The 12,523-nt window shown below is 49.9% G+C and overlaps 1 protein-coding gene across 1 annotated transcript; it reads right to left on the minus strand.

Annotated features, from left to right (window-relative positions):
• Nucleotides 1-8,608: 8,608 nt before the first annotated feature.
• EVX1 (even-skipped homeobox 1) lies at nt 8,609-12,074 on the minus strand (the record flags this gene model as incomplete). Its single annotated transcript, XM_079302210.1, has 3 exons — nt 8,609-9,139; nt 9,837-10,087; nt 11,642-12,074. 3 exons carry the CDS (start codon nt 12,072-12,074, stop codon nt 8,609-8,611), a joined length of 1,215 nt encoding a protein of 404 aa, XP_079158336.1.
• Between the last annotated feature and the right edge of the window lie 449 nt (nt 12,075-12,523).

Here is a 12,523-nt window from a genome sequence, read left to right on the forward strand (position 1 = left end):
GCTGACTAAATAGATGCAGGAATACCTGTCTCCTTACCATCAACACACCATTCAGCTGCTCAATGCTTCAGTATAGCTCTTTTGTAAAAACCTGCCTTTGTGGCCCAAATGACACATAGGCTTTCAGGTGGGAAGCTGTGGCTGCCAAAGCAGAGGGAGGGGAGTATCAGGTCATGTAATCTCTATTTTCTTGTACCTCGAGAGCCAGAGTTAACTGGTAGTAATGCACTGCTTGGGGCTAGGAATAGCTCAGACATTCAAACTTGTTCATTTGCCTAAATCCACATCTCTGCTAAAACAGGAGCAGTTTTAGAGCTTCATTCAGAGCCAAACCAGCACCCGGTCAACAGGCTGAGTGCTTTCCTGCCTCCAGAATAGATCCCACTCCACATTTCAGTTGGCTGAAAGGGGAGTATAAACATTGGCAAAGTTAGAAGTTTCCCACCCCTCTTTTTTTTTTTTTTCCTGCAGGATTGTCTGCTTCATTTATATTTGTGAGAGGAGGCAAGACTGTGCAACTATATAGCTACTATATAGTAAATCAGACCTTTTGAGTTTGGATTAAATTTTACTTCAAGTCATTTATGGAAAGTGATTTTGGAACCTTTGACTCCATGCCATAGAGACATTAGAGAAAACTTCCCTCCCTGAAGTACATAGGCTTGAGTAAACGTTAGAATAATTTCAGGATAATTCCCAGGAGTGATTCATATTAATAGTGTGGATTTAGTAATAGTAGTTGCTTTTTTTGTTGTGAAACTCATCTTTGATCCTGTACTGCAACAGCAGTAAGCAAACTTCCCCTATGCAGGCAAAAAAACATTTTGTGACAACTTAGGACCTTCAGAATTTGGCGCCAGGCAAGCAAGACAAAGAGAGTAAAATGTTTCAAATTTAGCAAGGTGAAATCAAGCTGTTGAGAAAACTGTCTGACCATACAGGCAGGGTCTTTTCCCTTGAATAAGAAATGGAGAGTACCCGTCCCGGTGTAAATTAAGGTCTTTCTGTAAGGAGTGGGGAAGTGGGATTTTCAGGCTGTGATTTTTGGTGGCAATACATGACCCACATACACACAGCTTCTGGGGGCTGCACATAATAGACCCCTCTAATGTAATCCTGTATTGCTGCTCGGGAAGAATGTGGTGAAATGACAGCATTTTAACACTGACAACACAACTGCAGAAAAGCAAGTAAAATAGTTCAGCTTAAAAATATCGATCAGAGATGGTTTCTTGTAAAAATTCTGGTGGCTTCGTTTTGAGGTGTACCCGGGTACTAGGGATTGATGGCTCCCGAAACGGCCTCGAACTGCTCGCCCTCCCCAGAGACGCCTCTGCTAACAGCGAGTTTGAGAAGTCAGCATCCTTTCCGTTCTGCCAAATTGATTTCCTTATTAATCAAAAAATCTCATCTTACTCTGCCTTCAGGTGATTGTTTTTTTTCTTAAAACGTTCTATGACTACCCGAAGAAAAAGAATAATTAAAAGAAAAAAACAAGGAAAAATAGGAGAATAAAACAGAAGAAAAACAGAATTACTTGAAGGTAATGAGCTTCCAGTGACTTCTAGCTCCTTTGACGGTTCTTGTCAACTACGAACTTCCCCCCCCCCCCTCTTCGAGCACCTTCTCATCTCAGAAATGTATTTTATTCATTTGATGAATGAAGCGATCAATTTTTTTTTTTCGACCAAGCGTTTTTGGTTTAGGATAAATTGGTGAAGCGTTCTCCTCCCTCCCTGTTATAGTGTTTGCTTTGTTTCCTCCTCCTCTTCCCCCAAGGTAAATCAAGACCGCTGTAATGGCATCTGTAATACAATTGGTGTCATTCAAATAAGACGTTTTATCAAGCGTCTTTAAATCTGCAGTCAGCCTCATTTAACCCCTAAAATTACGCTTAACAGGCGACCTTCATTAGCCAAATGGGAAGGAACGTGCGGTATGTGTTAAGCAGCGTCGTTTCCACGCTGCAGGTGGGGAGGGGCCCGGGATAAATGTGGGAGCAGCTACACCCCACGTCCCTTCCTGCCCGGGCACACGGGTGTCCGTGGGCACGGAGCTTGGCGGGGCGGTTTACAAGCAGCTGGCCTCGGGTTTGCTTGGTGGTTCCCCCACTCCTGCTCGGAGGGAGAAGGGTGCAGGATTCCTACAGCCTGGCCGCGTTATTTATCTGTTGTTACCTTGCGAGCGGGCGGACAGGGCTTGCCGAGAGAGCTCTCGCCGCCTCAGCTCCCGGGTTGCCTGTCCCAGAGGACGCCAATTAAAGGCACTAATTGGACAGGGATACATCAAAGTCTGTCGCTGAGAACGGCTCCTTGGAGCTCTGGGGGTCCCGTCGGCAGGCTTTTGTTTTAGGCACTGCTCCAGGTTCCCATGTCGGGCTGCACGACTCTTCTGCTGCCCGAAACCTCCTCGTTCTCCACCCATCACTGCCCGTGGGTGAGTGCCCCCCACGCTCTCCTTCCCGGTGCGGGAAAACAGCAGTGATGCGGGGCTCCCGCTTCACTGGAGGGACGTCTCACTTCGTGTCGACCTACCTGCGCTGACCCTCGCACACTCCCACCCATGAAACCCCTCTCTGCGGTCAGACTGTTGTGGCTCCCGGGGGCTTTTCTGTGCGCCCCTCGCCCCAGGAGTGAGACGGGGCCGGAGGACCCGCGCTGCCGTCGGAGCTCCCACCTTCCCACCTCTTCCCTTGGACAGAGAACGTGGGGACGGGTTTTACCCCTACCATACCCCAGGTTTTCCCTCCACGGTGTATTCCCTGTGCGCTCTGTGGGGCAGCAGGTGTTTCTCCGAGACCGCGATCACCCCTCGAGTCTGGGCAGGGCTTCAGTGCCAGGGTGGATGAGGGCTCCTGGTACATGGGAGGTGTTTGGAGAAAGGATGAGAAGCGAGAGGAGGCAACTATACACTGCGACCCTGACAAACAAGTTCTGTCCCTTCCCTGCTTTCCATCTGTTTTTCGATAAGTGAAACAATTCTCCCCCTTACGAAAGTGGTTTATTTCGACTTGTGTAGAGTTATTTGGGACCTTAGGTTTTCCCAGGTGAGGCTGGTCCAAGCCCGGAATAAAGAGCTGGCGCTTCCCTGCCGGCTTCATCCCAAGCCGGGCGAGCATCGCGCCAGTGGGATGCTGGTTGTGTGCAAGGCTGGGCCGGGGCATTCGCAGGGCTCGACCTGAAACAGGGCTGCTGGTACACATATATTAATATATCTCGAATAGGAGCCAGTAAGAGGCAGAAAATGACAAGTCTCCCCGCAGGAGAGCTTGGCATCCCCGGACTGAGCAGCGGAGCGGTTTGCTTATTCTTGCGTGATTAAAAGCTGTTTTCAACGTGTCCTTTCCGCTGCCATCCGCCTCAGGAGCAAAGCACGGCCCCGCAGAGACTAGGCTGGGTGGGCCCACGAAGGAGCGCGGGTGGTTTCGCTGAAGAGCCTAAGAGCCGATAGGGCAGGGATGGAGTTTGGTGACGGTCCCCTTTACCCTCCACCTGCAGCTCCGTTCCTTCCCTCAGGCCGGGGAGGATGTGCCGGAAGAGAGAGGAAGTGTTTGATCATTTACTGCCCACGGAGGCATTTGTTTTTCATTTTGCAAACGCTTCTCTTTAAGTAATTGTTCCTGTTAAGAGCGTATACCTTTCACTGGGCTTCACCGCGCTATAAATAATCTCGATGAAGATGCAAGGATATGACTTTCACAAGATTGGACAATTGATTAAATCTGTGACCTGCAATTGCGAATAATCTTGGAAGGCTATTTAAACAGATGAAGGCCTAAATTGTCTTGCTTGTATCTGAATTAATTTCTCATTCATCATCATTATGGAGTGATTGGTTCTATTCAGGCTTTGCAGCCTGCTGGAACGAAACTGGATTTAAATGAGACTGTAACACAATTTAAATGCTCCCCAGATTTAACGAGGCCAATCGAGCAGCTGCAATAAACACAAATATTTTTCTAAACAGCCTTGTTTTAAATAATTACTTAATACTTTCATGTGATGTTCTTAAGTGGCAATTTCTGTCTCTGAAGTCCCAGGCACTTCTTTGCAGAGAGGGCAGCAGGGAAAATCACTTTATGTATTTGCTTTGCATGTATATGTGCATGCAATACACCGATGGAAATTCTTTAAAATGAGGTTTGTAAATATTAGTGTAAACCTGCACTACATTCTTGGTCGTAGACACACTCACTTTATCTGATTTAAAAAAAAAATAAAATTAAAAAAAAAAAAAAAGCCGGAGGGGGGGGGTTGGTGTGGGAATCAAACGGTGAATTTGAGGCCAGAGGTTGTGATTTGTTTTCTTTTTAGAAGATCTTGAATTAGCTATCTCTTCTTCCTCCTACCTGAGAGAGAGAGGGAGAGAAGAAAAACTTCCTAAAAAGGGGACCAGTTCCGGCGGGGATCTACCCTAGCCTACCATAACCGCATCCCTACCCCAGTACCAGCTCTCCAGGGATGCTCCTGCCTTACAAAAGGAGAATCGGAAAGAACTGAATGAGTCGGGCAACATGGAAAGGGCTCCGGGTAGAAGGATGAAGCAAAAAGTGCGTGGAACTGGTTTCTCTTCTCTTTATATCCATCCAGGAACCTGATGCTCCTAAATGAAGCCATTTGTGTTAAAGAGACTTCAGCTCATCCTGACGGGAGCTTTGCCCCACGGTGACACTATTGTAAGAGGCAGGACAGCGAGTCTTGGGGTGACATATGGTGGGGGGTGTTTTCAGGAGCTAAACTCGGTGGTAAAATAAAGTAGCCAGGCGAACAGGAGAATAATAGAAAACAAAAGGATCCTTCAGATAGGCGAGCCAAAAAGCTAAAGCAGCTGCATGCTTTTCTGCAGGTGCCGGCAAATAACCGAACAACCCAGCAGAAAACGTGAAATATGGAGAGAAGATTTGCCAACTAAAGCATAGTGCTGGGAAAGCAGATCCGATCCAGTTTAAACACACAACCTTAATAAAAACATATAGTCTGAGACGGGAAAGTAAGCGTCAGTCTCGCTGCTATTTCACTTAATGGTACAGGAGGTGACAGATAAAACACAACAAAGATGGGCTGAGTGATTTGGTAGTAAAGGAGCAATTTAATGCGCGAGTTACAGTGCTGCTCCCCGGGATCGTTTAGGCTTAACCCGTTCTCTAGAGCTCATCTTCTTCCTCTTCTGGTCCTTTTTTTATTAGTAGTATTATTATTCAGTTGTTTAAAATGAGCATTATCCCAAACATATGCAGTGCAATCAGCTCGGTCACACTTACAAGAACACGCTTTAATAAGGCAATCAATCAAACGCTAACAAGGGGGGGTGGGAGGGACGGCCTTTAGGAGCTGAATTTGGCTGGCCAGGGAGCGAACCCAATGTATCACATGGGGTACCCCGAAGACAACTCCACTCCCGATAGTGACAAGAGGGCAGGTGCCCATCGCCGGCTCCCACCGGGACTTCACCCCAATTCCTCGAAGGGTCTCATCCCCGACCAGGGCGAGGCCATGGAAAGCTGCCTGCCTGGTGGCAGTGGCCCGGGGCCAAAGGCAGAACCTGCTGCCGGCTGGGTGCCCTGTGTGTGCCCTCGCTGCTGTCAATGCCCCACGCGTGCCCGGAGCCACCGCCCCACGTGGGGCCGCGGACAGCAGCGCCGGCGGCGAAGGCGTTAACGGCATCGGCCCCACGCAGCAAATGGAAAATTTCATTATGAAGTAATGAGTAATTCCTCCCACTGAGATGTATTGTTATATCTTCCACTTCAATTTAGGAGCACAGCGGCTCAATTACCTAGAAAATACAGTCAATTAAAGGCTGCTGATTGGACACGAGGACGGATCATCGATCTTGTACTTTCCAATATCGCTCCAGACACCTCATTTTCCCTCCCCTATTAACTGAAAATACTCTTGGCATTACCGCGACCCGCAGCCTATTTACCTGTCGCAGGCAATCTCTGCCCTGTGACCGAGCCGTGGAGAAATTCACAGCCACCCTTTGCCGCGCCACCCTCCAAGAGTGACCGACCGGGAGAGCGGCTCGGGAGCCGCGGGGAGCGCGGGGACCGTGCCGGCTGCGGGCGCTGCCTGTCCCTGCCTCCCCGCTCCCCGTGTGCTAAGCGGGGTGTCCCGGCGGTAATCCGAGTCTTAAATGTTCTTTTTCTCTCATACGCACCTAAATATATAAAATGTACGTATTTGTGCGCCAGCCGATGGCTGGTCGTTTTGCAAGAGCAAACTGCTGCCGCGGTCGCACAGCCGGATCTCGGCCTGCGTTCTCGGCCCAGCAGGTGCCTGTGCCTGGCCGAGGAACGAAGAGTCGTGGGCTATGATGGAGCCCCTGTTTTTGGTGGATAGTGCTCATCTGCCGTGCTACCCCTCCCCCGACCTCTTCAGCGCTCCCTTTTCCCGGGGTCGCTGGGGGAATGGTATCAAGCACTGGCTCTGCAGCTCCTATTTTATCGCACGGGTTCTTCTGTCTGATAAAAGACAAAGTAAAAGAGGGGGAAAGGCTTGCAGAGCTCGCATGTTGTTCGGCTCTGCCCTTGGACGCTGTTTACAATTGTTATTTCCACGGTGAGGGAAAAATCTATTTGTGAGGTTCCAAAAAGGGCCATTGCTTTCCATGTCCGTAAGGAAATCTCATTTATAAGGGGTGGAATAATCTGGCCTTAATGATTTAAAGATTGTGACTTTGGATCAGGTTTTTAAAAGCTGTAATAAACAATATTTTTATTGGAAAAATTATATCCTGGTACTCCCGTGTCTCTTCCCTACTCTCCATCCTCTATAGGGAAACGCTGCTTTGCACTCCCTCCCCTAAAGACAGAAAGTCTCCGGTGTGGCAATAAACCAGAGGCTTCTGAGCAATTTAGTACAAAATAGATACAGAGGTGTCAACACGTCTTTGTTCTGTCCAGCATTTATTTCCCTGCTTGTTGAACTGTAACTATTAGAAACTGTACGGTGAAATTCGTCTTAAGCAACACTTTGCCTTTTTTTTTTTTTTTTTTTTTTTTTTTTTTTTTTTTTTTTTTAACAAACACGAAAAAAATATAGGTGAGAGGTTGTTAAAACGTGTCGTTATTATCGGTTTTGGTGTTGTTATTTTTGTTGCTATTAAGTTTTATTCCCACATGGTAGCAAATTATGGCAGTGTAAATTTTGGGCTATTTTAAAACAGAATGAAATAAATAATGTCGGTTTTGGAAGAAACCACTACCCAGATCCGCGCCCGTGTGTTTTTTAAATTTAGGATTACAGAAATCCAAACAAAAACAATGATGCTACCTACTTCCGAAATACTTTCTGGATAGGAGACGGGTGGGTGAGTTTGTAAAATAAATACTCCTCAAGAAGAAAGAGTGATCAGCGTGAAGGATACACAAATGGAAAGATTAGGGATGTAGAAAGAAACACAAAACTCAAGAAATTTAATAATTATTTTAAAACAAAATTTTAAAAATAATAAAGAGAAGACACAGCAAGGAAAAAGCAATGAAAGAACTGAAGTCTGAAGTACAAAGGAAGGGAAATCGCCTTTGCTCCAATTTACAGACTGGTGATTGTCTGAAGGAGTTGTGCTCCCTGTCACCTCTAATCTCTTCCCTTGGCGGCTTGTTAGTGTTTGGCACGGGGTCTTTGCTCACAGAGCATTGTACATTCGATATTCAAAAACCCTCTTTACATATACATCACTTGCTAATTTCGTCAGTGTGTGCACATTTCAGCGACTGATAATAGGACATTGTTATTTAAAGGACAAATAGCTCTGACTCATAAAGAGGCAGGAGCTCGTATTCTTCCCCTGCCAGTTCCAGTCTGCCTCTTAAAAATAAAAGTTGGGATGAAAGAGGAAATGAAATGCTGGATTTCTGCTCACAACGAAGGACGAGACAAGGGAGGATAAAGAATACAATTAGACTACGAAAGTAATGTACAGAATGACAGGTTTTCTTTATGGTAAAGCATTATTATTTTCCATAGAGACAAATGGATAACACTGCAGAGTTGCAAACCAGAAACCTTTTGGGTTTGTTTGTTTGTTGGGTTTTTTTTTCTCTTTGCTTGTTGTTTTTATTTCTGAACACTGAGAGATTACATCTTTGCTTTCTTCATGCGCACAACCAATTTCGTTATCAAGATAGTGTTCCTTTCAAGTATTTCAGATTTTCCTTCTCCGTCTCATGGGTTTGTGCATAAGGTTTGTTGTGATCCGCAGAAGCCCCAGCCCTTGGGAAGAAGTCTATCCACGGAAAAGAAAGTCACAGCACATTTCTATAGGTGGCTGGCTGGAGCATATTTCATTCGAGTTTATTTTCTCCCTCCTTCGTGCCTAAATTCATTCTCAGATATGAATCACTAGTAACTTCTTTCTTTATTTCTTTCTTTTATTTTTCCTCCCTTGAAATGTAAATCCTTTTAAAACTGAGCTATTTTTAGTCTTTTTCTTTTTTTTTTTTTCTTTTTTTTTTTTTTTTTTTTTTTTTTTTTTTTTTTTTTTTTTTCTGTGGGGGTCCACGGCTGAGGAGAGAACACGATTAAATAAACATGGGCTGTAGGTACATTAACTCGAAGAGAAGTCCGGGAAAAGGATGAGCATTTGATAACCCTGAGACAAAGATTTATCTCGTTAAAGGTACTTCTTCTCTCTGGTCCATGGAAACTGAGGTGGCTTTGCTCAGCACAGAGGGCGTGAAAGTGAGGAAGGAGTCAGTCCTGGTTGTGGCCGAACAGGTAAAGTCTGATCCGGAGGGTCTCTGCGCCAGCCCGTTGGACTGGCTGCTGTGGCATGCCAGGCAGGAGCAGGGGTTGCCCCCGGCGCTGCTGAGTCCATGAGTTGGGGCAGGGTAGAGAGAGGGATGTCTGAAGGCGCACAGCAGTTCTGGTCTCGGGTACGGGTGGGAGAGGACCCTGAAGGTGTCCAGAGGCCTCAGGGGGGTGCTGAAGGGGGAGGTGGCAGAGGCCGATGTGGCGCCGATGCCCATGTGGGAGTAGTAGGGCAGGGGCAGGTGGGACGGGAATGGATACGGCAGGTTCCCGGTGGCCGCCGCGTGGCTCATCATGTACGTGTAAAACGCCGGGTCGGCCGGGTGAGGCCAGGTCATGGCCAGGCGCTGCCGCTTGTCCTTCATCCTGCGGTTCTGGAACCAAACCTGCGGACAGAGGAGAGGCGAGAGCCGTCACCAGCCGCGCCCCGCTCCGCCTGGCCGCCGGTCCTGCTCCCGGGGCGGTGCGGCGGACGGAGAGCGGAGACCGGCGCCAGCTTTCCCTCCTAGAGGGAGTTGTCATCACGTACTGAGGGACCAGTTAAGCCCCTATAAAAATCCATAGGGAGACCCAGAGGGGCAACCCTTTTAGGGTGTTTGTTTTCCTTTTTGTTTGTTAGGGTTTATCCTGCCGCCTCCCACCCCCAGTCCCTGGGTCTAATCGGGCGGTTTTGCCTCATCGCTGCCCTTTCGCATCCAGAACTACCTGGGATTGTTGCTGTCGGGTTTATTTTCATGTGTAGATGTTTTGGAAAAGGCAAAGCAAAGCGAAACAAGACCTGCTACTGGCTTCCTCTTCCCTCCCCCAAGAGCTGAGCGAGATTTGGACTGAGCCGAAGGGAGGATTAAAAATAATCTGCTAGGGAGAGGGCAGATTAGCGGGGCTGGCCGGGATGGCTCCGGGAGCCGTGTCCCGTCTCCCGCATTGCTGCAGGGTGCGGGCAGGGCCAGAAAAGGGGCGGGAGGCGGGGGGAGCTGAAAGGGAGGGTTATGCTGGCGAAGTGCTTTTCCCGAGTTTTGCAAGGAAGTTTGGCCATACAGATTTATATCGTGCTAATTGGAAACATGTCCAAGCTGCTTGTACCTTGATGGTGGTTTCTGGCAGATTTAGAGCAGCCGCCAGCTCACATCTCCGGGGCCTGGACACGTAATTCTCCCGGTAAAACTCCTTCTCCAGCCGGGCGATCTGCTCGCGGGTGAAGGCGGTGCGGTAGCGGCGCATCTGGTCGCTGGCGCTGCAGGCGAGCGAGCCCTGAGAGCCGCCGCTGCCTCCGCTGCCCTTGGGGTGATCTCCCCCGCTGCTGGGGCTGCCGGCCAGCGCCTCGGAACACGGCCCTGCGTGGGGAGCCCGGAACGACACACGCTCGGAGGGAGGCGGGCGGGCACGGAGGGATGCTCGCCATCCGCCTCCCCAGAGAATCCTCTTCGGCCCCCCATTCCACCCCATTTCAGGCGTTCACCCTTCCTACTGAGGGTGTTGGGGTACTGGCATCCAAGAAGGACCGGGGAGGAGGACAGCGAGAAGGGGGATGAAACACTGCCTAAGCGTTTGAGAGGGGCTCATTCACTCTGGCCTGGAGGTTACCTGTCCCCCGCCTTCCCCGACACACATCCCCGCAATGGCGGTGTCTGCTCGCTGAGCCTCCCACTCCCTTCCCGCACTGGGAAACCGGAGCGCCGCAGCATCCCCCGACCCTGAGTGCCTAGAAAAGGCAGGTGCCCCCGCTGTCCATGTAGCACGGCTCCGCTGTCCCTTCTCCAGGCCAGCAAGGACCCAGGAGTGGAGCAGCCAGCAGGGACAGAGACTGTTCTCTCTACGGGGAAGGTGAGGCCTTAGGCATCTTCGCTCAGCCTCCAAAGAACAGGATGGGATATTTTCAATGAACCTCTAAGGGACGAGGGAGGACAGACAGCGCTTTCTACGCTTCCCGGCTTCTTGAAGTGATGGAGGAACGGGGAGGGGGGAGAAGTGGGTTGTTGTCAGGGTAGGGACGTCTTTGCCGGGATGAGAAGGTGGGAATAGGGAGTGAGGAGTGGGGGCAGGGGGAAAAGGGGCCTGTCCGCTGCCTTTGCTTTCAAATGCAACTCTCCCTCATTGTGCCTGAGACCAAAGGCAATTAATTCATTGGGACCATTTCCGAGCTGGCGCCACCGAGACATAGAAGTGACAAGGTAATTTGGACCTCTCCTTTTTTTTTTTTTTTTTTTTTTTTTTTTTTTTTTTTTTTCTTTTTTCTTTTTTCTTTTTTTCTTTTTTTTCTTTTTATTTTTCCTCCAACCCAACGTGCAAACAAGGCCCTCGCTAGCGCATTTGGGGCTGGCGAGCGATTTTACGGTCTTTATGGGCGCTTCCGTACTCGCCCGGGCACATTTCACCCTGCAAAACCACAAACAGCTCTTGGCCAGAAAACCCGTTTGATCTTACCCACACACACACACATATACAAAAAAAAAAAAAAAAAAACCCGCCGGTGTGAAGGATCGTAAGGGATTTCCTGAAGTATGCACTGTCTAGGCTATGGGGAAGAATAAAAACAAAATAGAACAGATTGAAGAGGAGAGCGCGTGGTTGTCTTGGCCAGAAAGATTACGGGACAAGCTGCAGACCTGACGCATCCACGACGGGAAGCCTGGCTCCCCTCCAGGGACGCGGGGGCTGCCCGGTGTCGTGTCCTCTGACTCACAAACAAGTCTCCCGGTGGCAGGGAGGTGAGCAATCAGTCAGGAGAGGGATCCCACACGCGCACACACACACGCACACCCGAGTTCGTTGCCCCTCGCTCAGCTGGCATGGGGAAAACCCCCTCCGGCAGCCCTCCCGCCCCACCAGCTCTGCCACCCAGCCCCGGAGCGGGCGTGGGGCTGGAGGCATGGGAAGGAGTTGGGTACCTTTGCTGTGCTGGTACTCGGCGCTCCCCGTGGCGCAGTCCGGGGTGCAGCTCACCTCGATTTCCTCATAGAAATCCGACTCGGTGTCCGAGCTGCTCTGCTGCCCTTTGCTGGAGGGGAGGTCCGGCGCGGGGGATTGCTGTCCGGCCGAAAGCAGTGCTGCCGCCGCCGAGCGGCTCTCCGGCACCGTCCCTGTCCCTGGCAGCACCTCCACCTCCTCTTCATCTTCTCCTCCGCCACCTCCTCCTCCTCCTCTCTCCCGGGACAACAAGGGGCCAGGTCTGGGGCTGATGCAGTTCCGATGGATCATCTTCTCCTGCGGCTCCGCAGCGGGGCTCCCCACTGCTTCGGACAAATTAGGCACCCTCTTGCCAACTAGAGCGCCAAGAGTAGTCCCCTCCAGAAACATCACCATCTCCTTCCTGGTTTCCATTGTGGCTTTGCTTAAGGGAGGGAAGAAAAAAATCCAGATCTCTTCCCCCCCTCCCTCCTGCTCCCGCCCCAGCCTTGTACAAACCCAGCAACCCTCTCCTGCCAATGCAGAGGAGCCAGCGGTGAGATAGGGTGACCTTGTGATGCGAGCGCTACACTCTGCTGTGCTGCTCTGGGAGGGATCACCATTGCCCTCTTCTTTCTAAGCTGTCATCCTCAATGGTGCAGTCGTCATTACAGTACCACCGGTGACGCCACACATTGATTGCCAGTGGATAAATAGAAACGTCTGCCATTGGGAAGATGAAAGGAAGAGCCGGAGCGAATGGGCTAAATGCGTGATGCACCAGGTGTAGGAGGCTGAGATGGAGAGGGAAGTGTGAAAAAGAGATGCATATGGAGCTGCAAAGATGTTGTAACATGCGGAGAGAGTTCCGCGGGGGGAAGCCT

The sequence above is a fragment of the Erithacus rubecula genome (genome assembly GCF_903797595.1).
Source record: "Erithacus rubecula genome assembly, chromosome: 3".
NCBI lineage: Eukaryota > Metazoa > Chordata > Aves > Passeriformes > Muscicapidae > Erithacus > Erithacus rubecula.